Source organism: Sminthopsis crassicaudata, chromosome 3, assembly GCF_048593235.1.
Source record: "Sminthopsis crassicaudata isolate SCR6 chromosome 3, ASM4859323v1, whole genome shotgun sequence".
Lineage (NCBI taxonomy): Eukaryota > Metazoa > Chordata > Mammalia > Dasyuromorphia > Dasyuridae > Sminthopsis > Sminthopsis crassicaudata.
In genome coordinates, this window is record NC_133619.1 from 589025706 (window position 1) to 589053034 (window position 27329).

Below are 27329 nucleotides of genomic sequence, written 5' to 3' on the forward strand. Positions count from 1 at the left end.
AATATTATATATAAATGTTTCATTCTGCATTTTATCACCTCTCTGACAATAGATGAACAATATGTTTCATTTATCCGTCATTTCAAATCATGGGTGGTCATTGTAAATTTTACAACTTTAAAAGTTTGGTTTTTTTTCCATTTTAAAGTTAAATTGTTCTCTTAGTTCTGCTCATTTTATTGTCCGTTTGTAAATTTTTTAAATATTGATGTTATAGTATAAAATGTCCTGATTCTGCTTACTGTTTCAGCTCATATAAGACTTTCCCTTGTCTCTGAAAAAATCTGCATTTTTTTTTCTCATTTTAACAGGATAATACTATGTCATCACATCCATACCCCAGCTATTCCCAGTTGATAGGCATCCCTTTAATTTCTGTCTTATTTTTGGCCATCACAGAAAGAACTGCTTGTTTTATGTGCGTGCGTGCAGGTGTGTGTAAAATCTTATTTTTCTGTTTCCATAATCTTTTTTGAATATATTGTTTGCTCTTTATTCTTGAAGTGGACTATGATATCAGGGAGGTGATGCCATGACTTACAAATAACTTGGATTCAAGTAAGAAAGGACTGTGCAAAGTCATCTGCCTCATTTCTTCCAGTGTGACAAGTTATAACTATAGATCTATATCTATATATCTACAGTAAGACACAGAACAGGACTGAAGAAAATGGCCCTAAATGCAATGGGAAATTTTGGCCTTTTCAAAGCTAAAGTGTTTGACAGATCTCGGTTTGACTGAGGCAGTACCCATTTAGTATTGAGAGTATCTTTTGAGTAAGCCTTGTAGATAGTGGAATCAAAGAGTATGTGCTGTTTAGTAATTTTTTGTGCATTATTATAGATGGCTTTCCAGGATGGTTGTATCTCTTCATAGTAATTTACCTAATTATTTTTTTCTGAGTTCCAGATTTGTTTTTCATAGATAAAGTAAGAATTTGTTGGGTTAGAGTCAGTATTTTTACCAAAGCTTTGTGCATTGAATCAGGATATTTGCATTAGACAATTCTTGGAAATTGATTACTTTGAGGATACTTGTTTGTTTTTAAAAATTGTATTTACCCAGTGAGCATGTTTGGTTTCCATAAAAATAGGCAATGTGTTAGACTCTTCTGGGAAGAGTTTTCAGAACACAGATACTTTTTTGTTTGAAAAGTAGGTCAGGTTGGAGATAAAGGGAATTGGGAGTAGAGTATGGGGTAAGAATGAGAAATGTCGGGTAGTAACAAAGCCTTCAATAACAGAAGTTTGGACCTTTTGAATAGGATATTGCTATGTCATTGAGCTGTTGAATACTTGGTTTCTGTTGGACCTTAAGAGTGGCTTCTTCTTGAGATCATTTGGCTAGAGATGGTCAGGATTTGGAGACTACAACAGATGTAATATTCAGAGATAACTGAGCCTTAGAATACATATACAAAGTAGCAAAAATGAAACAAGTTCTTATGTACTTGTATAGAATTCTGTTTTTATACATGTTGAATTTAAGATTACTGTGGGACAATCAGTTTGAAGTCAGCCAATAAGCAACTGGAGATGTGAGACTTAATGTCAGCAGAGAAGTTAGGAATAAAATAGATTTGAGAATTAGTAGCATAGAGACTGAATCCATGGAAATTTATGAAGTTACAAAATGAAATACTGTAGAGAAGAGGAAAGGACCCAGGATAGATTCTGTTGGACACTCGTAGGTTAGCAGCCATTTAGAACATCATGTACTCTGGACATGTAGTTTCTTTTCCCTGTTAGATATCCATTTTGAAATATCTGATAGGGAGCTGGAAAAAGAATAGGGCTGTGAATCATCTAATAGTCATAGCTGAAGCGATTATTAAACTCATGGTTACTGATTAGGTCACCAAGAGAGTACATATGCATGGTAAAAGAGAACAGGATTTAGGAGAATATCTAGAATTAGGGGGGATGATATATTTGATTATCCTGCAAGGAGACTAAAATAGAGTAGTTGGACAGGTAAGAGGCAAACTGAGAGAGAATAGTATCTTTAAAACCCAGAGAGGATATCATATAAAGATGGGGAAGGCACTCAAAAAATCACATAGCAGGCTGGTCAAGAGCAGATGTTTTTAACGTTCTTTGGGACATGAACCGATTTGGCAATTTGAATTTTTTCTCAGAATATGGTTTTTAAAAAGACATAAGATTACAAGGAAAAACAATTACTCTGAAATAGCAGTTATGAAAATATTTTCACACATATAGTTTATGAATCCCAAGTTAAGAACCCCTGATCAAGAAGGAAGAGAATTGAGAAAAAGTCATTAGATTGGCAGCTAAAATTTTTTTATAATTTTGGATAGAGGAGTTTTGGCTGAGATGATTGGAAACTTCATTATAAAGGATTGAGAGAAGTAAAGACAAAGGAATAGATAGTTTTGTCCTAGGAGTTTGATTGTGAAAGGGAGGAAAGATATAGGATGAAAATTTGAGACAATGTTGGAAGTCTAGGATTATTTGTTTTGTTTTAAATTGGAGAAGATCCTTTTTGTTAGCAAAAGGGAAGGAACTAGTAAATAGGGAGAGATTGAAACCTAAGAAATTGATCATTATATATAAAGCTATAGTTGTTAATGATGCTAGAACAGTTTTTCAGGTAATTTTGGAAGAATGATATGTATTTTTAAAAGAATGGAATGGCACATGATAAAGGTTTATATGCATATATACACAAATATATGTGTGTGTTCATATGAATTCACATGTAAAGGCTCTCCAAGTAGTTGGTCAAATTAACCTAGGACAAGAAAACAGAATTATTTATAGTTAACTTTGATTTTTTAAAAAATGGTAGGTCTCCAAGTGCCCTTTTGGTACTGAGTCTGACAATACTGGTTGGAATCAGTGGAACTGGGTTTGAATCTTTATCCTATCACTTATCTGTGAAATAAAGGAATTGAATTTTATTTTAATCTTTTTTTTTAGTTCTATAAAGTAATTATTTGGCACAGTTAGGGCATTGAATAAGTTAATTTAGTTGGATTGCCATTTATTGTATTGACTTGTCTAAGCAATCACTACTTCTCTGCTTATTTAGATTTGTCTTTATTTATTTGTGTGGAGGGTATTTTGTAAACTTAACAGTTTCTGTGTATGTTTTAGCAGTGAGATTCTCAAGTATTTTATATTTTTCATTCTTTTTCTTCCTGCTTGGTTTACTTGGTAATATACAGAAATGCTGATGAATGATGTGGTTTTTGTTGTTCTTGTTGTTGTTTTGTTTTGTTTTCTGTCCTGCAACTTCGATGAAGTTTTTCATTGTTTAATTATTTTTTTAGTTTGCACCCCTGCGACTCTCCCAATAGTTATCCCTTCTATAACATGGAGGGTTAGGGGCACAACATCCCTGAGATCTGGAAAATCATGTAAAATTTTTTGACTCTCCCTTTATATCTTTCTGAATTTTTTCATTTTCTTTTAGAGTACCTTATTATAAAATTTGGCTTAAAAGTATTTGGTCATAGGCTCTGTGTTCTGTTCTCCAAAAATTCCCAACCTGTGATATTTTGAAACCATGAGGGCAAAGTCATAGTGTAGAAACTGTCAGTTGTTCAATCATTTCAGTTGTGTCTAGCTCTCTTGTCATCCTTTTTGGAATTTTCCTAGCGAACAGACTGCAGTGTTTTACCATTTCCTTCTCCAGTTCATTTTACAAATGAAATAACTGACACAAACATGGTGGAGTGTCTTACCCAGCATCACACAGTTGTATCTGAAGTTGTATTTGAATTCAGAAAGATGTTTTCTGGATTCCAAGCCCAATATTCTATTCACTGCACCACTTGTGTTAAGTAATAATTATTATTTTTTATATTGGTCATTTGATTTCCTTTTTCTTAAATTAGCTAATGGCTTATTAATTTATTTTTCAAAGAACTACTTCCTAGTATTTATTAGTTCAGTTTTGGTTTAATTTTTAAATTTTGTCAATCTCTTTTTTTGACTTTTAGTACTACTATTTTGGTGTTAAAATTGGGGTTTAAAATTTGTTCTTTATTTATGTTAGAAGTACATGATTTTATTTTTAAAATGAGACATTTAAGAAGGTTTCTGATTTTGTAGCCCTGTATAATAATTTCTCATTCTTTTTTTACCTTCACTTTTATGTACTTCCGCCTATTTTCACTGCTTTGATATTGCAAATATGATACTAACCAGCTGATCCCAAAAGGAGAGAGGTTTAGAAAATTAAAACCTGAAAGGCTACTTATTTTTAATGTCTTCATTTTATACATGGAAAGACTGAGTCCCAGAAAGATTGTTACTTGCCCAAGTCCACACAGATGGTTATGGGCAGCACTGGATTTTGAATACAGATCTTCTACTCCAGTCTTCATACTTTATCCTTGATAGGATGCTGGCAAAGGGTAAAATTAAAAGAGCTGTTCATTAAGCAGGTCAGGATGTTGGTGAGGAAATGCAAGTACTTCTACCAGTAGTTATTATATTTTTCTTCTCTGTCTCAGTTCTCATCTCCTCACAAGTTTGAGACCTTTGAACTGGTCGTATAGAAATGCTATAGATGAAAATCCAACTTCTTTCCCTCTTGCGTAATATTATCTTCCTCTCTTTACTGTCTACTTCTTACCCCCACTGCATTGTCTGTCTATACTCTTCAGTCTACTGTCTTTTTCTTTTTCTTTTTTTTTTTTCTGAGGTAGTTGGGGTTAAGTGACTTGCCCAGGGTCACACAGCTAGGAAATGTACTGCTTTTTTGTTTTTTCCCCCACTGTCTTTTTCTTTGAATAATCAGTAGCATGTTTTATCATGGATCCTCTGGAATTATATGTTTTGTTATTGAAAGACTCAGTCTTTCCATGTATGAAATGAAGATGTTAAAAATAAGTGGCCTTTAAGGTTTTAATCTTCTATACCTCTCTCGTTTTGGCTCAGCTGGTTAGTATCATAGTGTTATTGTTTTGATCTCAATTCCTATCTTTCCAAGTTCTTTATATTGTTTTTATTTTATTCAATATTCTCCTAGTTCTGTTCATTTCATCTCATCAATTGATATACTTCCTGTATTTCAGTAATAATAGCATTAATATAGCATCTATGTGACAGACTTCATACCAAGTGATTTACAAATGTATCTCACTTGAATCTCATAATAACTATGTGTGATAGCTGCTCTTGTTATCCCAAATTACAGTTGAGGAAACTGAGGCAAACAGGTTCAGTGATTTACCAAGATCACGTAACTGGTAAGTGTTTGAGACTAGAGTTGAAGTTGAATCCTATCTGCTTTATCACATCATTTCTTATGGCACAATAGTGTTTCATCCTATTCAAATACTGTAATTTGTTTAACCATTAATAGACACCTATTTTCAATAATTTGCTCCCACCAAAAAAAGGTGCTTTAAATATTTTTGTATATGAGTCCTTTTCTTTTTTATGTGGTCTTTATCATCAACTTTGCCAATCTAATGTTTGTGAGATGTCAGTTGTTTTAATTTGCATTTCTCTAATCATTAGTGATTTAGACTATTTTTTTGTTTTGTTTTCTTCCTTTAAAAATTGCCTTTTCGTATCTTTTACCTTTTGATCATTTAACATTTGAGGAATGGCTCACAAACTTAGCATGTAATATACTGTTAATATTTGTTAACTGATTGATTTATTGAATCATTTCTTTAATATATTTTCAAAATGAGACATTTATCAGACAAACTTTCTGCAAAGATTATTTCCCCATTTAGTGGTTTGTGCCTTCTAATTTTAGCTATATTGTTTTTGTTTATGGGGAAAAAATTTAAATTTTATGTAATCAAAATTGCCTTTGTGTATTGTTTGGTCTTGAACTCTCTGTCCATAGATCTGATAGGTAATTTCTTTCTTGCACCTTTGATTTGTTAATGATCTTATCCTTTATTTATGATCTATCATGTGTCCATTTGAAACTGTTTTCCTGCCGTATTACTACCAGTTTTTCTAAGTTTGTCAAATTTGCTTTTATATATTTTATACTTCATATGTTTCACTGATAACCATAAGGAAAATTCTGGATGAAGTACTAAATCATAAAGTGTTTCTTGCTCTTTATTTGAGGTGATGTGGTATATAAAATGCACCATTTTTCAAATGGCTTTTTTTTTTTTAATGCAAAGTTTTAAATGAAAAGAAAAAAAATTGATTGTAGACAGAGAACAAACCTGTATGATGTGCTGAGACTCAGATAAACTGAAAAAAAAATACATTTGAGCTAGAAAATCATTTGTAATTTGTCCCAAGTCAAACTTGTAATAGAACAATTGGCTACTAATAGACCTAATGCTGAATGCAACCAATAATGTGAGACAAAGTGTTTTTGTTATTGTTGTTTTGAATATCTTGTCAGAATTTCTGCAAAATAAGAAGGACCCATTTATATTCTGAGTGATATTTTATCCTGTCTATAATTTTTAATAGTATCAGTTTTTATTAAATAGACAAAACGGAAATTTGAAGAAGGTAGAAGTAATATATTCAGGACTCTTCATCTAGTGAAATAGTGAGTGATTCAAATGCCAAATTCCCTTAAGAAAAGAAACAACATTCTGATGTCAAGTATCTCCAATTTGGATATACTTTTCATGATGTTGAAGTGCCAGGTATTTTGTCATGGTTTTTTTTTTTTTTTTTAAGTGACAAAAGGAAATATATGGAATTTTAAAAATTGCAATAGTATTTTATTTTCTAAATACATGTAAAGATAGTTTTCAACATTCGATTTTGTGTTCCAATTTTTTTTTCTTTTATCTTCCCCCTTCCCAAACAACAGGTAATCTGATATGGTTAAATATTTATCTTTTAAACATATTTCCATATTTGTTATATTGTGCAAGAAAAATCAGACCCAAAGGGAAAAAAACTGTGAAAAAGGAAAGGACAAACAGACAAAGAGTGAAAATATTGTGCTTCCATCTGTATTCATTCTCCATAGTTCCCTTTCTCTGGATGTATTTCTTTTCTTTTTGCTTAGGCAAAGTGACTTGCCCAAGGTCACACAGCTAGGAAATGTTAAGTGTTTATGGCCAGATTTGCCCTCAGGTCCTCCTGATTTCAGGACTAATGCTATCTACTGAGCCACCTAGTTGCCCCTATATGGGTGGCATTTTTTATCCCAAGTCTATTGAAATTGTCTTGAATCACCTATTATTGAAAAGAGCCAAGTCCATCACAGTTGATCATCACTAATCTTGCTTTTACTGACTATATTGTTTTCTTGGTTATGCTCACTTCATTCAATATCAGTTCATATAAGTCTCTCCAGGCCTCTCTGAAATTATCATCCTGATTGTTTCTTACAGAACAGTAATATTCCATGATATTCATATACCATAACTTATTCAGCCATTCTCCAACTGATGGGCATCCACTCAGTTTCCAGTACTTTGTCATTTAAAAAAAGGCTGCTATGAACATTTTTGCACATGTGGTTCTTTTACTTCTTTTGCAATCTTTTTGAGATAGATACTTTTAGGTGTTGTTCCAAATTGCTCTCCAGAATGGCTGGATCGGTTCACAACTCCACCAATAATGCAGTTCCAGTTTTCCCACATCACCTCCCACATTTATCATTATCTTTTCCTGTCATATTAGCCAGTCTGAGAGGTGTAAAGTGGCAAGTTGTTTTAATGTATATTTCTCTAATCAATAATGATTTAAATCATTTTTTCCATATGATTAGAAATAGTTTTAATTTCATAATTTGAAAATTGTTTGTTTATATCCTTTGACCATTTAACAATTGGGGAATGACTTGTATTTGAGTTAGTTATCTAAATATTTTAGAAATGAGACCTTTATCAGAAACACTGTAAAAAATATTTCCCCCAAATGTTATTGTTCTGTAAGAAATGACCAACAGGATGATTTCAGAAAGGCCTGGAGAGACTTACATGAACTGATGCGGAGTGAAATGAGCAGGACCAGGAAATCGTTGTATACTTCAACAACAATACTATATGATGATCAATTCTGATGGATGTTGCCATTTTCAACAATGAGATGAACCAAATCAGTTCCAATAGAGCAGTAATGAACTGAACCAGCTGTGTACACCCAGCAAAAGAACTCTGGGAGATGATTATGAACCACTACATAGAATTTCCAATCCCTCTAATTTTGTCTGCCTGCATTTTGGATTTCCTTCACAGGTTAATTGTACACTATTTCAAAGTCTGATTCTTTTTGTACAGCAAAACAACTGTTTGGTCATGTATACATGTATTTTATTTAACTTATACTCTATCATATTTAACATGTATTGGTCAACCTGCCTTCTGAGGGGGAGGGGGGATTAGAAAAAAAGGGTTTGGCAATTGTCAATGTTGTAAAATTTACCCATGCATATATCTGGTAAATAAAAACTATTAAAATACTTTTTTAAAAAATTTCCCCAGCTTTCTACTTCCATTTTAATCTTGGCTGCATTGGTTTTATTTATGCAAAATTTTTTTGATTTAATGTAACCAAAATTATCCATTTTGTATTTTGTAATGCTCTCTGGTTCTTCTTTGGCTATAAATTTCTTCCTTCTCCACAGATCTGACAGGTAACCTATCCTTTGCTCTCCTTATTTGGTTATAGTATACCCTTTATGTCTAAACCATAAACTCATTTCAACCTTATCTTGGTATAGGATGTTAGATGTTTATTGATCAATGCCTAGTTTCTGCTCTACTATTTTCTAATTTTTCCAACAAAAATCCTGAATTTATTAAGCAAAAATGAGTGGTTATATAAAAGAATGTCCCAAAATACTTCTTGTATATTGACAGGGGATAATTACAGTTGCTGTGAAGCATTTTAAAATGATTGATTGTATCTGCTATAATTTTCAAAGTGCTAGCAATAGATATTCACATTCTTACATTCAAAATAAAAATAACAATTATTAAAAATCAGATTTACTTGCTGCCATTAGTGATATATTTTTAAATTTTTCATTTAAATTTATTTTATCTTTATGTCATGCATTTCTGAATATATGCCTCCCTTCTGGATCTCATTACTCAGCAGTACATCTTTGTAACAAATAATTTTTTTAAAAGAAGGGGGTAAATATACAGTTCAGCAAAACCAATCCACTTATGACCTGAATGACATTGTATGCAATATACAACACACATAGATTTCCAGCTCTCCAAAGCGAGGAACGTTTAGCTGTTCCACGATCATTGGATATTTATTTCATGACCACTTTTTTGTTATCACAAAAAATGCTTCTTTAAATACTTAGGGTTGGATATGGGTGTGACTTTTCTTTCTGTGTTTCACTTTCTTGTATCCAGCACTATAATTTCAAGAATTAAAGGGTATGAATATTTTCAAGAGTCTGTCAACAAGCATTTATAAGAACTTATGTATCATTTCCCAGATATTTTACTGTGTCAGCACTAGGGTTACAAAGAAAGGCAAAAATTAGTACCTATCCTCAAGAAACCTACATCTAAAGAAGGAGACAGTATATAAATAACTAGATACTCACAGGGGTGTATATAGAGTAATTAAAAGGTAATCTCAGAGGGGAAAGCACTTCTATTAACTAGATTTAAGAAGGGGAGAAACCCTTATGACAAATTAGCAACCAAGTAAAACGAATTCGTATAGTGACCATGTCCAAAAATGCAGTTTTCTTCACCTTCTAATGGGTAGATCCTCTAGAGAAATGGTTAACAGGACTTTGATGATGGTTACGTCTTTCAAAGTTGTATGCTTTATTGTGTTGTTGTACTTATAGAAATTGTTCTCCTGGTTCTGCTTCATTTTATGCTACCCAGAAGTTTCTGAAATATTTTCATTCTTTTTTTGTTTACAATATTATATACTTGATCAAGAATGCCTATATCAAGAAAACAGGTGTAGTCAAGATTAGAAGAGAAGCAGGAAACTGGAGGAGGGGGGGATTTTACATCCTGTGTTTCTAATAAAGGCCTTATTTCTAAATATACAAAGAATTGACTCAGATTTATAAGAATACAAGCCATTCTCCAATTGATAAATGGTCAAAGATACGAATAGATAATTTTTAGGTGAAGAAATTAAAAATTTTTAGTCATATGAAAAAATGCTCTAAATCATTGTTGATTGAAGAAATGTAAGTTAAGACAACTCTGAGATGCCATAATTCACCTCTCAGACTGGCTAAGATGACAAGAAAAGATAATGATGAATGTTGGAGGGGATGTGAGAAAACTGTGACACTGCTGCATTACTAGTGGAACTGTGAATGGATCCAGCCATTCTGGAGAGCAATTTGGAACTATACTCAAAAAGTTATCAAACTGTACATACCCTTTGATCCATCAGTGTTTCTACTGGGCTTATATCCCAAAGACATTAAAGAAGGGAAAGGGACCCACATGTGCAAAAATGTTTGTGACAGGCCCTTTTTGTAGTGGCCAGAAACTGGAAACTGAGTGGATGCCCATCAATTGGAGAATGGCTGAATAAGTTATGGTATATGAATGTCATGGAATATTATTGTTCTGTAAGAAATGATCAACAGAATGATTTCAGAGAGACCTGGAGAGACTTAACATGAACTGAAACTGGGTGAAGTGAGCAGAATCAGGAGATCATTGTACAAAGCAATAAGATTATGTGATGATCCATTCTGATGGGCGTGGCTCTCTTCAACAATGAGATGATTCAGGCCAGTTCCAATGGTCTTGTGATGAAGAGAGCCATCCCAGAGAAAGGACAGTGGGAACTGAGTGTGGATTGCAACAGTATTTTCATCTTTTTGTTGTTTTTGGTGGTGGTGGTGGTGGTGGTGGTGGTGGTGGTGGTGGTTGTTTCCTTGTTTTTTCTTTTTCCTTTTTGATATATTTTTTTCTTGGGCAGCATAACAGATGTGGAGAAATGTTTAGAAAAATTGCACATGTTTAACCTGTGTTGGATTGTTTGCTGTGGGGGGAGGGGAGAAAGAGGTAGAAAAAGGGAAGAGAGAAAAGGGTTTGGGGAATGGAGTTTTGCAAGGGTGAATGCTGAAACTTATCTTTGCATATATTTTGAAAACTAAAAAGCTATCATAAAAATTAATGTTTTGGGAAAGATTGCCTATTCTTATGTTAAAATATTTCATAGTTCCTCCATCGTGGACTTGTGAAAGCATAAGAGAAGTCTTACTGGACTTTCCCCAGTCTGACATTTTGTCTAGACATTTGTCTTGATTAATGATCATGGGCTTAAAGCTCAGTTTTTTTCTACAAACACAAATAGACATGATAAAACATGTTATATACAATGCGGATAGCTTCCATTGTAGTAGTATGTGACTACCATAGGTTTCCTATAAGATATTCTGTCTTTGGAAAGTTGATATATCTCATTTCATATTGATAAAAAGTTGTGTCCTTCCATACACTCCAACTAATAGCTCTTTTTATCTTTGTAAATATTTCTTGGAGATTTCAAGTTTGGAATTATGTGTGTGGTTTTGCCTTCACTACTGACTTGTTCTTTTTTTGTGATGTGTTCTTAATAAATATTTTTTTTATCAAAAAAAAATCTAAAGTATAGCAATTTGATTAGTCATTTCTACTGTGAATAATTTACATTTATTTTATAATTACAACTTTTCTTACAATAATATGAGAAAGGTTACCCTTATAGGTAGGATAACAAGGTTTGGGAAAGATTAAGTAATTTTTCTAAGCCTATTTAGCTAAAAAAAAAAAAAAGAGAGAGAGAGAGAGAGAAATGGTACTACCCCAAGTCTTCTGTATTCACTTCCAAAGTGTTCCGGATTTAGAAGCATAAAAAAGGAAGGAGCACCCCACTCTACCCACTCCGTGTCTCAAACTTTATCTCATTTTTGATCCTTATAATCCTGGAAGGTAGGGGTTATTATTTTAGAAGAAAATTGAGACAGAAGTTCAGTGACTTGGTGGGGGTAAGAGTGCAGGGGATTGTCACTTCTTCCCAAGTCTACATCCAGTGTTGTGTCTATTTCACCACATTACTGCTAACAACATAGAAGCTCATGGGATTTAGGGTTGGAGAGAATCTTGAAGATGATGATTTATCGCTATCACATGAATAAACTGATGCCCAAGTTTCATATTTAATATCAACATTGCATTTGTATTTTGTACATTCTTTGAAGCTCCTCTTATCTTTTCCCCCCTCCTCTTACTTTATCCCCACTCCTTTGCAGATTTGGGATGTCTTTGGATGCAGAATATTTCATATATTGATCAGTTTTGTTAATCTTTAAAAAAAAAAATACCCTATTTATGGGAAGAGAGAAGGATGCAGGAGAAAACGTAACACAATGTAAAAATAAGACATCAATTTTTTTTTTTTTTAAGCATGCAGATATGGCAATATTATGCAGGCAAAATGATGCTTCTAGAAGCTGTTGTGTGAAACAAAGAAAATTTATTTTTCAGGAACTTGTCCTATACAGTTGATTAAGAATTGACTTTGTTAGGTGCTATAAACCTATTCAACAGTTCTCTGTTGCCAGACAGAAGTGAATCTAGGGATGATTCTGTACTGCACTTAGTGATTGGGATATATACAATAACAACATTAGAAAGAAAAAAAAAACTTACACCTTAAAAACTCTTTATCAAAGTGGCAAAGCAGTATTCCAGAGGACTATGATAAAACTATGCCATTCATCTTCTGACAGGTCAATTTAGGAGGGAGCTGGAAGGGAAAGAATACACTTATTAATTGGGTAGTTGAGGTGAAATCAAGCCATCCAACTTAATTTTTTAATTGTTATTTATTTGCTTTTGTTTTTCATCTGTAGGTGTATTTGAAAAGTGACCTTCAGATATGTCAAAAACAAACAAATCCAAGTCAGGGTCTCGGTCTTCCCGCTCAAGATCTGGATCAAGGTCTCGTTCTCGTTCTTTTTCAAAATCCCGATCTCGATCTCGCTCAGTGTCTCGTTCCAGGAAACGCAGACTGAGGTAAGGGAATTCAAACATGCTTTTGAATCAATATATTGGATAGGCTGTTCACCTTTCGGGGACCTTTTATTAAATGGCAATATTAACTGTCTTTTATGACCTCTTTCCAAATTCTTTTACTAGCTGGTACATTGTCAGATCCTTCCAATGTATAAGAATTAATTAGATTGGAAGCTTCATATCTATTGAAACAAAAAAAAAAACAGTTTTTAGTTGAATTCTTCATTTCTGTTCTTTAACCTGTTTTTAATTTTAAAATGTTGAAAGGCATGGGTAAAATTTTATCTTTGATTCCTTTATAAGGGAACTATGTAAAACAATGGTATAATAGATATTGTAGTGGCAATGTTTACCTTATTTAAGAGAATGAGTTTTATATATGTGCAGTACTCATTACTATATATGCCACATGATAAAAATATATTTCATAGTGTCCTGAAACTTTATAGAGTTGGGAAGTATCTTAGAGGTGATAACCCTTCTCATTTATGACTGAGGAAACAGATTCCAGTGCACTGACAAGGACTTTTTTTAAAAGCATGGGCAGATGAAAAGAGTGAAGCCTGGAAAACTGGTCTCCTTACCCCTACTTAGGAGGGGACCCTGGCCTCTTCCTAATAAACACAGTTTTCTTTATAAATATGTTTTGAAATCAAGGGTTTTTTGTTAATTCAGACTGATTTTATTTCTACTTAGTTTTGAATTAATAAAGTTTTAATATATGTGTGGACATATTGTCTTGGTCCTTACATCTTTTGTCTTTTTTCTTGTTTTGAGTCTTTAATTTTCAGGTAATCTCCAGTATTTGAATTTTCTCTTGTGGATAGATTATTTCCTTTGAAAGACAACTCTTCCTGAGCTTCTGACCTAAGGCTGAGGAAGAAAAGTCAACTTTTGAAAAAGATCTATAGAAAAAAGGAGTTTAGAAACCTACTTGAGTGTACATCTTAAATGGACATTGATTTCTTTGAATGTTTGCTGAAAATGTGGTGAATGTTTGAGTTTTCCACAAAAAGGTGTGCTGATCTTGATAGGTTACTATAGTAAAGAAATGCAGATAAAGATTTTGCTACTTGAAACACCTTTCAATTTCATAACTATATCTGGAGTCCATTTTTTTCTTAGATGTAGTGGTCATAAAGTTAAAAATATCTTTGGAAAAGGTCACTCATTTCTTTAAGCTGTCATCTTAGTTGGTTTCCTAGCACTCTTGTGCTTTTAAATAGCTTAGTAAATGACATGAATTTTTTTTCTTTCCCACCATTTTGCTAAGTTTTTGAAGTATTTCATTTGTAAAAGTCATTGTAAACCTGTGTAGGATATTGTTTTAAAAGAAAATTGTTGTTTAATTTTTTTCCCTTTGACATATAGTAGTTTTGTTTGGAACTTGTTAAAGCTTTAAAGCTAAAAACTGAATCAGAGATTCTTGCTTAATACTGGAGAGTTTTTTGTCTCTAATACAGGAATGGGGAACCTTTTTTTCTGCCACGTCCATTTTGATATTTATAATGTCATTCGAGGGCCATACAAAATGATCAACTTACAGGACTCAAGCAGTGGGAGGTGGTTGTTCCTAGTATTCAAGTCATTATCTTCAGTTGCCTTAGTGAATGGTTTCAGGGACAACCCATGGTCTAAGCATTCCCAACCTCTGGTTTAAGAAACAAACAGAAGTCCTTCAGCATCTTCTTTCTTTGACCAAGGACCTTGGATTCAAATGGTTATAATCTTTCTCAGCTATGAGAATCTTAAAGTTACAGTTTTTTTTTTTTTCTTTTCAAATGGCAGTGCAAAGAAGTGAAACTAAACATTTTGAAGACATTAAATCTCGCTTAAGGGCATGATCCCAGAGTCTTCATAAACACCAAATTGGTATTTTTGATGAACTCTGCACCCTTTGTGACAAGTGAAAGTCCTGAGCAGGTCTTCTTTTCTCCTTATCTCCTTTGTCTCCTGAAGTCATTGACTATGGTCTTTAATTTGAAAAGGAAAGAGGAGAGAGTTGTGTCTGCTTCTCTGTCTTTGTCTTCCTGTTATGTGTAATGCATCCATTGAAGGTTAAGTTTAAATTCACTTTGTATTGTCATACCATGGAAAAAGCCATTGTGGAGAGAGGAGAGACCCGGTTTGGTGGGGGGGCGGGGGGGAAGGAAAGGGAGAGAGAGAGTGAGTGAGTGTGTGTGTGTGTGTGTGTGTGTGTGTGTGTGTGTGTGTGTGTGTGTGTGTTCTGGAAACAGATATACTTGCTGTTGGATGCTCTGTTTTAAATTCTGGCTCATCTGTTTCATGGTTTTACTTTTAATTTTTTTCTCATCCGCAAGAAAAAAAGTATATTGTTCACATTGTGAGAACTTGCCCTTTATCTATCTAATTAGCTGCTGTGAGTGCTATGGAATGAGAGAAAACTGATTGTTTCCTTGTATTTCACAGACTGTATCCTTTTAAAGCGACTTCTCCTAAATAGCTTCATTTTGAAGTCTGCAGAGACTCATGTTCGTGCATCTGTACAGTGGCCTGCAGGTTTTGGATGCAGTATGCTACAGGTCCCTCACTAGTAATTGGTAACAGATATAATAGCCTCCTGAGGATACGAGCATGAATAACACCCCTACACTTAGTGCTTTGGGTGGATTACATCCCTCAAGTATAGTTTTTAATCAGGTCAGATTCAGTTTCAGAGCCTGCATCTGCCCTTCCTTCTTTTCTTATGTTATTGTTTCTTTTTTCACATGAGAAAAATTTAAAGGTAAGTTGTTTTATTATACTAAGTAATAGCCAGTTAATAATTTTATATTAAGACAGATCTTTTGCCAGATACAGGTGCCAGAATATTTTTCTTTGACTAATTTTAAAGACCTGAGTTTGGGTAATCAGAATTGTGAAAAACTAACAAACCCATTGGTTTTTATTGAGTATAGTCATATTAAATATTTATATTGCAAAAGTAGTCATTGTTGTTGTTACTCAGTTGGGGTGAAAAGAAAACAAAAACATTGGGTCTTTGTTAAATACAGTATTTTAAAACAAGAATACTTGAATCTATATTTGGATAGATTCCTCCCATCTCCTTATCTGGAAACCTAAAGTGTATTCTCTGTCTAGGATCTAGGATTATGTGTTATTGTCTCTATGGGAAATTGAAGGGGGGCCACTATGTTGGAGTGCTGGCCTAAGGTAGACCTCATGACAGAAACCTAGGTGTCTGGTGTCAGGCATTGCTGGCAGAAACAGCTTTACCTGAATAGGAATATGTAAAAATGGTTTTTGGTTTGTTTTTGTTTTTAATCATAAACCTACACAGATTCATATACAGAATAGGAGACTTGCCAGTAAGCTACATTTGTCTTTGTCCTTATATATGGTTTAAAAAGAGAGGGAAAAAATGCTAAAGACTGACAAGTCTTTAAAGTCTATGTATTGTTATATAATCTCATCTGTCCATCTGAATGCTCTCCTCCGTATGCCCCTTTTAAAAAAAAATTACAAATTGGTTATTCTGTTAGTAGTCTGAAGTTATTGTTTCTTTAGTGACTTTTGACTTGAGATTTTGTTCTGATAGGAATAGTAGTTGTGGTTTTTTTTTAATTGTTTTATTGATGGTCTTTCTATCATATCCCATGACTCGCTCTTGTCCCAGTACAACCTTTCATTTAAGAAGTATATTCTAAAATATTCAGTACATTAGCTCTGACAGTACATATACTTCAATACCAGTTAATGTCATGAGCTGAGGAGATGTTTCCTCAACAGCCACCTAAACTCCAATGTTAATTTTTCCTATTTGATAGAAAGCCTGTCTCTTTGTCAGTGTAATGGCATAACATTTGTTGTTTTATTTAAGTTCATGCAGAATCTTTATGATTCTTGTACTGTAATTTTTAAACAAGATAGTACCACTATCCCTATTAGCACCATCACCATCACCATCACCATCGATACTCATCTTTGTCAGATGAAGAGCAATCTGATATTAGAAATCCGGGAAGTAAACTGGATCTATTCTGGTATACATGGAGTTCTTTGAAAAAAGACCTTATTATAGCCTTATTAGGACAATAAATTTTTAGGTTTTCCTTATGTCAAATTTAATGTCTACATTATGGGTACAGTGACCTCTTGTGGTAACATAGGATAATACAATGATGAGATTTTGATGTTCTATGTCATTCATAATAAAATGATATTTTAATATTATATTTGGCTTAGAAGAACTATCCCTGGATTTTTTTTTTAAATACTGTGTTTCGTGTTTTGCCAGTCTAGTTTTTTACAGATTCTATTGAGTCTTTTAGTATTGGTTCCTATAAACTGTAAGATATGGGTTGGGAAGCAAAAAAATTACTGCATCCAGGAAGAGTCTTAATAGGTAGAGGCCAGGGTCTCAGGAACAATTACAATTGAGGGTGTAAATACAAATACTCTGGCACTTACCCTCCCAAATCTACAAATTTTCATCTTGTTTCTATCTCTTTATGCCCTGCAGATTGAGGAAGTGAATGAACATATACCCTAATATATTAATATATATATATATATATATATATATATATATATATATATATATATATATATATATATTTTTTTTTTTTTTTAAATGGAGAAACTTTAATTGCTTGCATAGACACTTGTTAAAGCATTTGCTTTATTTAAATTAAGAGGTAAATGATACTCTGATCCTGGAATGGGGTAGGTTTTCATTTATTACAATATTGCAAGCTATTTTAACATCTCATCAAATTTATTAAATTGGGATTTTATATCTATATAAAGGCATTCTTATTGGTGATTATGGACTGTAATAATTCATTCAAATAGTGAGATTTTTATGTATTTGCTTTCAGCATCAGAAAGCAAATGAAGAACAAGATTCTGGGGAAGCAGATATTATCATTCAAGAATATCTTTGTCAGGAATTTTAGGAAGAACATGACACTTTTTTTTCCTCCCAGTCAAAGTACTTTGGATCAAAAATAGAAACTCTTTTCCCCTCTTTTCTTCCCTTTTCAGTTCTAGGTCCCGTTCCAGATCATACTCTCCGGCTCATAACAGAGAAAGAAATCATCCAAGAGTATATCAGAACCGAGATTTCCGAGGTCACAACCGAGGCTATAGAAGGCCATACTATTTCCGTGGTCGCAACAGAGGCTTTTATCCATGGGGCCAATATAACCGAGGAGGCTATGGAAACTACCGGTCAAATTGGCAGAATTACCGCCAAGCATATAGTCCTCGACGGGGCCGTTCTCGATCCCGATCCCCAAAGAGAAGGTCCCCTTCACCCAGATCTAGAAGCCATTCTAGAAACTCTGATAAGTCTTCCTCTGACAGGTCAAGGCGCTCTTCATCTTCTCGATCTTCCTCTAACCATAGCCGAGTTGAGTCTTCTAAGCGCAAATCTGTAAAGGAGAAAAAGTCTTCTTCCAAGGATAACCGGCCATCACAGGCTGCTGGAGATAACCAAGGTGATGATTCCAAGGAACAGCCTTTCCCTGGAGGTAGCTCTCAGGATGCTAAACCATCAGAGAGCTCAAAGCCATGGCCTGAGGCCACTACCTATGGTGCTGGCTCAGCATCAAGAGCTGCTGTGTCTGAGCTGAGCCCCAGAGAGCGTAGCCCTGCCCTCAAAAGCCCTCTCCAATCTGTGGTGGTGAGGCGGAGGTCTCCCCGCCCTAGCCCTGTGCAGAAGCCCAGCCCTCCACTCTCTACTCCATCTCAGATGGGCTCAGCTTTGCAGAGTGGCACAGGCTTTCAGGCAGGAGCTCACCAAAGCCAATTTGATCACGGTGCTGGGGGCATGAGCCCATCCAAAAAGAGCCCTGTGGGTAAGAGTCCCCCAGCCATTGGTTCCACATATGGCTCTTCATCACAGAAGGAGGAAGTATCTGCTCCAGGAGGAGCAGCTTATTCAAAAAGGCAAGTATCATGTTTTTTTCTTCTCTTGTTTTGTGTCATGTGGCATACCAAGTGGATATTGATTTTAATGTGTAGCCAAAAAAAAATTCATGGCAAAAACAATAGTGGTTTTATTTTCTGAGTGAAAATTCTTATTAATGGTAGCAAGGTAACACTATTTCCCTGAAACTTTGTTTAGTAGAGTTTAAAAAAAAAAAAAAAAAAAGACAAAAATCAAACAAGGAAACCTTTAGCTTAACTCCAGCTTTCCTACCTTCCTGAATTTGTATTGCAGCATAAAGTTTCTTTAGACTACTCTGCCATGGTGTTTTCACAATTTAAAATTTGCCTTGGAATCTGCCAATGTGTCTATAAGCCAGAGAGCAGTAGAGCTTTGTGGGTCAGCCATCAAAGAGTATGGTCTTTGCCAAAGTGAATGACAATTGGAACGGTTAGCATTCACCTGCTAGGACCCACCGTCTACTATGACCGATCTGCACCAGCCCATCATTGTGAAGAGCTGCATACTCACATTCAACTCAGGAGACCTGGGCAAAATGGGGAAGTCAAAGGCTTATGCCCAGGAATGCCTTGTTTTAAAACTGCAAGGTGGGTGTGTATCCCAATAGAAACCCACCAGGCTGCATATTAGGAGAGGACGTGGCAAAATACCCCAGTGTGTCTGCACTAGGGGACACGGTGAGTGGAATGCGGATCTTTGTTTCTTTTATTATGTGTGAGTGTACTGGGGTAAAAGGCAACAAGATTATATCGATGCTTGTGGCTGTTGGAGAAGTATACTATACCATTTTCTTCTGCTCTGCTCTTGAAATCTTTTCTCCCTTAAGAGTATCTTTATTGGCTTTTTTTTTTTTTTTTTTTAAAGATGCTCAACTTCCCTCTGATTCTTTGTTTTCACTGCAAGAGATATTCTACATTAATTATCTCAATGAAATGGTTCATACCTCCTTTATTCAGCTCAATACATTTTAAGAAACCAACTACATTTTTAAATGATTCACATTTTGCCTCTTACCATGCTTGTAAACAGCTATTCTTATTAGAAGAGTTGATATTGAGATTCGTTTTCCACAAGAAATATCCCACATTAACTTATGTTTTTATTTGTATTTGCAGTAGATGAGATGTTTAGATCTTCTAGGCGACTTCCATCAAATTTGAAGTCGTTTTTGAGACTTTTATTTCCAATGTATATTATATAAAGCAAAACAATCCAAGGTTGAACGTTCTGGTGTATTTACTGCTGAAAGCAGATTTATAATGACTGAGTGGAAGTGTTGTTGGGTAAGATCTTAATTTTTTTCCCATAGACTGTCTATATAGGTAAGTAGATTCTTTTAGTATTTTTAAAAATATCCTCTGCTCTTTCCTCTTTGTCCTTTTCTCCCTATAGTCCTATCTATGTTTCTTTGGCATTAGGCTCATAAATCTACACAAGAACTATTTAAGATATTTATTCAAAAATAACTCAGTTTTAAAACTTTTTGGTAACGTTGAAATCATAAAGACATGCTCGGAGAATTTCAAAACAAAACAACAGTCTGTTACAAAGCAAGCCACTCAAGAAATCTCTTCTGTGTTTATATGTGTTTATATTTCTACAAACAGGTATCTGGAAGAGCAGAAGTCTGAGAATGGAAAAGATAAGGAACAGAAACTAACAAATGTTGATAAGGAAAAAATAAAAGAGAAAGGGAGCTTCTCTGAGTTGGGCTTGGGAGACTCCAAAGTGAAGTCCGATCCATTTGCTCCTAAAGCTGATACAGAGAAACCTTTTCGGGGCAGCCAGTCCCCCAAGAGATATAAGCTCCGAGATGATTTTGAGAAGAAGATGGCCGAGTTCCACAAAGAGGAAATGGATGAGCAAGACAAGGAGAAGGTGAAGGGCCGGAAGGAGTCAGAGTTTGAGGATGAGCCCAAATTTATGTCCAAAGTCATCGCAGGCACTAGCAAAGGCCAGGAGGATGAGCGGCCTGGCAAATGGGAAGGCCTGGTGTATGTGCCATCAGGGAAGGAAAAGCAGAGGAAAACTGAGGAGCTGGAGGACGACCCATATGCTGACCGGCCCAAGAAAGAGGAGCGGGCCGCCACCAAGAGGACTGAGGCCACGGCACACCGGGGCTTTGTGCCAGAGAAGAACTTCCGGGTGACCGCCTACAAGGCCCTGCCCGAGAAGAGCTCATCCCCTCCGCCCCCACCACCCAGGAAGGCCACCACCTCAGCCTCCGCTGAGGCCCGGGACAAGCTGGGCCCACCAAGGGCTGAGAGCCTGCCCTTGGGCAAATCCTCCTTCTCCATTACCCGAGAGGCCCAGGTCAACGTCCGGATGGACTCCTTTGATGAGGACTTGGCCCGGTGAGACAGCAAGAGGGTGCCCTCTGGGGGAGGGGGGGGCAAAGGCTCTAGGCTCCCAGGCAGCCTCAGAGTGGCAGCCCAGTCTCAAGCCCTAGGGGGCGCTGCTGGGCAGCCAGAGTATCTGGCAAGATGGCTTCGAGCAAGGAGTGAGTGGTCAGGTGTCTCTGGGTGGCTGCTGGGGTGGGGGCTGGAGCGGGGGAGGGGGGGATGGCTGTTGGTTCTGCCTACTCTTCCTCCCCCCCTCAGTTGGGCCTTCTCCTGTTCCTGCCCCTCCCTGGGTTAGGACTGCACCTGTGCCTGCTTCCCCTTCCTGGGTTGGGCCTGCTGCTCCTCCTCCTCCTCCCCCCTGGGTTAGGCCTGCCTTTTTCTAGGTTGGGCCTGCTCCTGTTTCTCCCTCTCCCTAACTAGGCCTGTTCCTCCCTGAGTTGGGCCTGCTTCTATTCCTGTTCCTCCCTGGCTTGGGCCTGCCCCTGTTCCTGCTCCTACTTAGCTAGGTCTGCTCCTTCCTGCCTTAGGCCTGCTCCTGTTCCTGTTTCTCCTCCTTAGCTAGACTTGCTGCTCCTCCCTAATTTGGGCCTGTTCCTGCGTCTCCTTGACTAGGCCTGCTTCTCCTGAGCCTCATCACAGTGTGCTGGGGAGTGGAGAGCAAGTTTTGGGGGTTCACCAGACATTAACTGACTCCAGAGGATCAGCTGCATGCGGGGTGGGCAGGGCTGCTGCAGTGATAGTTTTCAGGTCACACTGATGCAGTTCTTGGGCACTTGGACTCTTATCAAACATGTTTTTTTGTGTGTGTGCGCCTTTTTCTTGACACCACCTATTTCCTCCCCCTTTTTCTCTTCCAGTCCCAGTGGCTTATTGGCTCAGGAACGCAAACTCTGTCGAGATCTAGTCCATAGTAACAAAAAAGATCAGGAATTTCGTTCCATTTTCCAACATATACAGTCTGCTCAGTCTCAGCGGAGCCCCTCAGAGCTCTTTGCCCAGCACATTGTGACTATTGTTCACCATGTTAAAGGTGAGTCCAGGCCCACTACTTGCCCTCCCCTTCTACATCTTCTGCTTCCTGTAAGGATCATTTGGAGAAAAAGAGCCTTGTCTCTTTCCAAGTGACCGATCAGGCTCTACAAGGAGACACTTCTTCACTTGGACTGTTCATCCAATTAGAAAGGTCTTTGAATCTGTGTCTGGTATGAGGGAATTGCTTCTGGGGCCACTTCACCAGTTCGGCAAATTATGGAGTTTCAAGTGCTAATTATTGGTCTCTAGTGAAAGGGGTTACAACTCCCATACTAGGAGTAAGCACATACAATTAAATATGGAAAGACTTTTCAGCTTTCCTCTACCTTTCCCCCCAAATTTCTCAAGCTTGTAAATCATTTATGACAGATCTTAATCATTCCTCTCATTCAAGTTTCCTAATTTCTGCAATGAGTTTTTTTTTTGACTGCATGATTAAAATGTCCTTCAATATTTTTTAATAGTATTTTTATTTTTCCAAATACATGTAAACAGTTTTTAGCACTGATTTTTGTAGAACTTTGTGTTCTAGGTTTTTCTCCTTTACTCTCTTTCCCTTGCAAGTAATTGATAGATTAAATATGAAGCATCTTTCTTAAGGACTGAAATCTTTCCCTAAAAATTGGATCAATTTTTACCTTTACCTTTCATAGGTAATTTAAATGAGTTTATTTGCTGAGGGAATCAACCAAAAGCAGGGGTACAGCTAGTGTTAGGCAGAACCTGATCTAGTTCAGACTTGTGGCACATCTGCAAAGTTTTGTTTAAGGAGTCTATGCTTCAGGAAGGGAAGTTGTCCCCAAGCCCCTGAAGAGGAACAGGAATGTGGAGTTCTCTGAACTTGGCATCTCCTCCAGTGTGCCTACCTCTGTGCTTTATAAAGACAGTTTAATGTCTTGTGTTTATATTACCCTCTGGAATTTATATCTATGGTATGTTTGCTTTGTACCAATGTTGAAGCCTAAGCCTATAGGATTGTGGATTTAGAACTGGTGGGGGGAAGCAAAGACCTTCTAGTCTTCAATATAAACTGTGGGTCACAATTCCATCTGGGGTCTTATAACTGAACATGGGGGCTGAAAAATTATGATTTATTGTCAGTAAATGTTTGATTTGTATATCTGTGTACCTGGGGTCTTGTAAAAATTTTCCTGAGCAAAAAAGGCTTATGAATTGGAAAGTTTAAGAAGTCCTGGTCTAGTTCAACCCCCTCATTTTACAGATGAAGAAACTGAGATGCAGGAAAGAGAAAGGACTAGCCCATGGTGATAGAAATAGTAAGCATTTGAGGGTCTGACCTGGGGTAGTCTAGATTCCAGAGTGCTGGTGTGTCTCACCAATATTATGCTACATTATAGTAATCATGGGACGTGTTTATTTGCATCCTCCACAGAGCATCATTTTGGATCCTCAGGAATGACATTGAATGAACGTTTTACTAAATACCTAAAGAGGGGAACAGAACAGGATGCGGCTAAAAACAAGAAGAGCCCAGAGATTCACAGGTGAGGATACCTGGCGTACATGGGGGTTTGGGGGCCCTACAGGAAGGGGTACTTTTTTTTTTTTTTTTAAACTGTATTTTTCCATAAAGACATCTATTACTTTTCTCTCTCTTTTTTTTTTTTTTTTTTTTTTTTTTTTTCTCCCTTCTTCTGAGATAGTTGGGGCTAACTGACTTGCCCAGGGTCACACAGCTAGGAAGTGTTAAGTGTCTGAAATCAAATTTGAACTCAGGTCCTCCTGACTTCAGAGCTGGTGCTCTATCCATTGCGCCACCTAGCTGCCCCATCTATTACTTTTCCATGGAAGGAGGCTAAAAAATATTGATTAGGTCATGTGGGGGAAAGTCCGGTATAATTACTTACTTTAGCAAATTTCTGAAATCCTACTCTGTTTATCACCATGATAAGTTGAGGGTTTCCAAGCAGGTTGTGCTTCTAATCTAGATATTTATATAGGTGGTTTTCAGTAAAACAGTTGTCCTCTACCCTCTGCATTAGGCAGAGAGGGGCTCAAGTGTTTTGATATTTGTTTGGTTTTTTTTTTTTTTTTTCCCCTCCCTGTTGTTAAATAGGTTTGGGGCTGTGTACTCAGCTCTATCCTCTGGGCCTGAGGCTTCCTGAGAAGGAGCAGTTTGGGAACAATCCCATTCTAATAATATAAAAAGGAGCTGATTCTTGGGACTTTGCCCTGGGCCCTGGGATGTAGAGCCAGCCAACAGAGATGAATCAGAATACTCATCTCTGGTTTGATTTCTTCAGCTGAGTTCATGATTCTTTATATTTCTCTGAGCAATTTATTATTTATGGTTCAGATTTATGATTTCATCAGAGTATAGAGAATTCCCTGGAAATTCTACACTGATACATATCAGCAGTATACTTGCTGCTTAAGAGTTTTAGGAGGTTTCCTCAAGCACTGATACCACTATGTGTAAGAGACAGGATTAAAAAATTCTTATCTTCCTTCCTCCAAGTTCCCAGTTCTTTCCCCTCCCCCCTTCACTATTCTGAGACTCCAAGAAATTTTTAATTATGAGAATAGAAACTATTGTATTTGTCTATCCCTCGATGGCTAGCACATAGGAGATAGTGAATAAATATGAATTTTGGAAATAAGTATAATAATGGAGCACTAAAGATGGAAAGACATTGAGTTTCACTGGAAAAATATTGACTTGGGTTTTGTTTTGTTAATTTTCTAGGAGGATAGATATTTCTCCCAGTAAGTTCAGAAAACATGGTTTGGCTCATGACGAGATGAAAAGCACCCGGGAGCCTGGCTACAAGGTGAACTGTCGCTTTCATCAGTAATTTCAACAAAATGAGTGCGTTGGGCATGAACTTAACAGAAATGTTTTTGTTTAAATTACTCTCTACTTAAGTTTGTGTTTTTCTTTTAAGGATGGGCATAATTCTAAAAATGAACTACAAAGGGTTAATTTTTATTAAATGTATCAACAACCTTTGTGAAGTGGTTAGAATATGGTAAATGACCCCAAAGTCTATTGAGGTGAGATTGAGAAAAAAAAGAGAGGAGTTTTGGAACAAGTGCCCATGATGAGAGAAGAAACTTTTTGTGATATTTTTCTGCTTGTAAGTATTATCAAATCAATTGTATACATGCGCTATTTCCAACCATGATTTCAAAAGACATGCATGTCAGAGAGAGGAAAATAAAACTTTTATTTGTATCTGAGTAAACTGTTAATACACAGCTTAGTCCAGTTTGTTCTAACGTTGTCCTGTATCATTTATCCTGCACTGTTACTTTAATACTGCCCAGCCTGGCTACAGTTAGACTGCTATGAACAGTAGTATGAAGTGTTAAAATTATATTATGGATTTAGGTTGAGTTGTTGTTTTTTAAAGCTTAATGCAAATTATATGTCATTCTTCTTGTATGTATTTGATTAAAATTAGAAATGTTTCCCATCCTGCTGAAACCTTAATTTTCATGAACTTGTTTTCAAGGTTTCAAAAAAAACCAAAAAACCTTGTTATAGCAGTTAAATATGATAAACTTGCTTTTTCTCTCCCTCTCTGAATACCAGCTTGGCTGTATATGAAACAGGAAGTTTTTCAAACAGTGGAAGAAATCTTATCCTCCATGTTTTCAAGGAGGAAAAATCTTAAATCACTTTTCACTCTACCTAAGGGAGCAGTGGCTGCTTTTGTCAAAGACTCTTAGTGCTGCTGGGAGTAGTTTGATGTCTGAGTGGAAGTAATAAAAATCTCTTTCTTGGGAAAGTGTTCAACAGCCCAACAAACAAAATAAAATCCCAACTAGTACCCTGTAAAAATCTCTGTGCCTCCATCAAGAAGAGGACAGTGATTTCCAACTCTTCCTCTTATGCCTGAAAGTTTGATCCTTAAATTTTAATTAAGTAAAATTTTATAGATAAAAAGGTTTTAAAAAAAAAACATTAAATTTATCTTTTATGTGCCACTCTTCCCTCCCCTTCCTCCCCACTTTTCTCCTACCACCCCCAAATATACACTTTGAGGATTATGTCTATAGATGAATGTAATTTCCTGAAACATTTTTAAAACTATATATAACTGTATTATATCTTTAAAATGTAACTTCTCTATTAAGCACCCAGAAAGATTGTTTTGTTTTGTTTTTAAAATAATTTGCCCATTTTTATACAAGTTCCTTTCCATAATTGCCACTTCCTTTGTTTTGCATTTTTTGAGAAATTTTCCTTAGTATCTGTTGCAGTCAGGTTAGGATGGCCCGTTCAGGTCCTCTGTTCCCTATTTTCCAGGCCAGGCAGAGCTTTAGGATATTTCCTGCATTACAAGGGTGCCTTAAAGTAGATTGGGAATATATCTGGATATCAGGTGTCATTGGATACTTTGGGTTGTGCATATGATGGCTTTATGTCCACAAAGCAGTGCCTGGCTTATCTCCCTACCTACCCCATCCCATCCAAAAAAAAAGAGAAAAGACTTCTGCTCTTTAGGCTTGCCATCAGGAGCCGCCCTTACTAGAATTCTCAGCTCGTTGTTGGATACTCAAATCATTCTTCATACTTAGAGAGGTTTGTGAATAGTGGTGAGAAATTAACTAGTTCCCTATAATGTTTTTATTATTATTTTTTTTTTTTGACTTGTTCTTGCTAGGTTAAATAAGTGACCTAAACTTCTCATTAGGAAGGGACATTAAATCATTTGTGCAACTGGGAATGTGTTTACTAGCATTCTTGCTATTCCCTCCCCTCATCATACCACTACAGTGAAAACCATGGTTTTTTTTTTTTTTTTTTTTAGTGTGGCTAATATGTTGATATGTTTATAGTGTAAGATTCTTAACTCCTCCTTCTTTCTTTCTCTGCAGGCTGAGGGAAAATACAAAGATGACCCAGTTGATCTTCGCCTTGATATTGAACGTCGTAAAAAACATAAGGAACGAGATCTTAAACGTGATAAGTCAAGAGAATCAGTGGATTCGAGAGATTCAAGCCACTCAAGGGAGAGATCAACTGAAAAAACTGAGAAAACTCACAAAGGATCCAAAAAGCAGAAGTATGTAAGCTATCGTATCTATTTGGCTACCCTGCTTGATGTAGGGATGGTGCCCGTTGTAGACTCCTTAGGCTCT

At 36.1% G+C, this 27329-nt stretch overlaps 1 protein-coding gene across 7 annotated transcripts in view; it reads left to right on the forward strand.

Moving 5' to 3' along the window:
* Positions 1-27329, forward strand: part of THRAP3 (thyroid hormone receptor associated protein 3) — an 87396-nt gene that overhangs the window by 50209 nt on the left and 9858 nt on the right. For all 7 annotated transcript variants that reach the window (XM_074305138.1, XM_074305140.1, XM_074305141.1 and 4 more), the window contains 7 exons: positions 12770-12932; positions 17940-18845; positions 20454-21200; positions 22046-22218; positions 23614-23725; positions 24928-25012; positions 27066-27253. In XM_074305138.1, coding sequence (XP_074161239.1) covers positions 12796-12932; positions 17940-18845; positions 20454-21200; positions 22046-22218; positions 23614-23725; positions 24928-25012; positions 27066-27253 — 2348 coding nt within the window. In that variant the 5' untranslated portion in view covers positions 12770-12795. The remainder of the gene's footprint in view (positions 1-12769; positions 12933-17939; positions 18846-20453; positions 21201-22045; positions 22219-23613; positions 23726-24927; positions 25013-27065; positions 27254-27329) is intronic.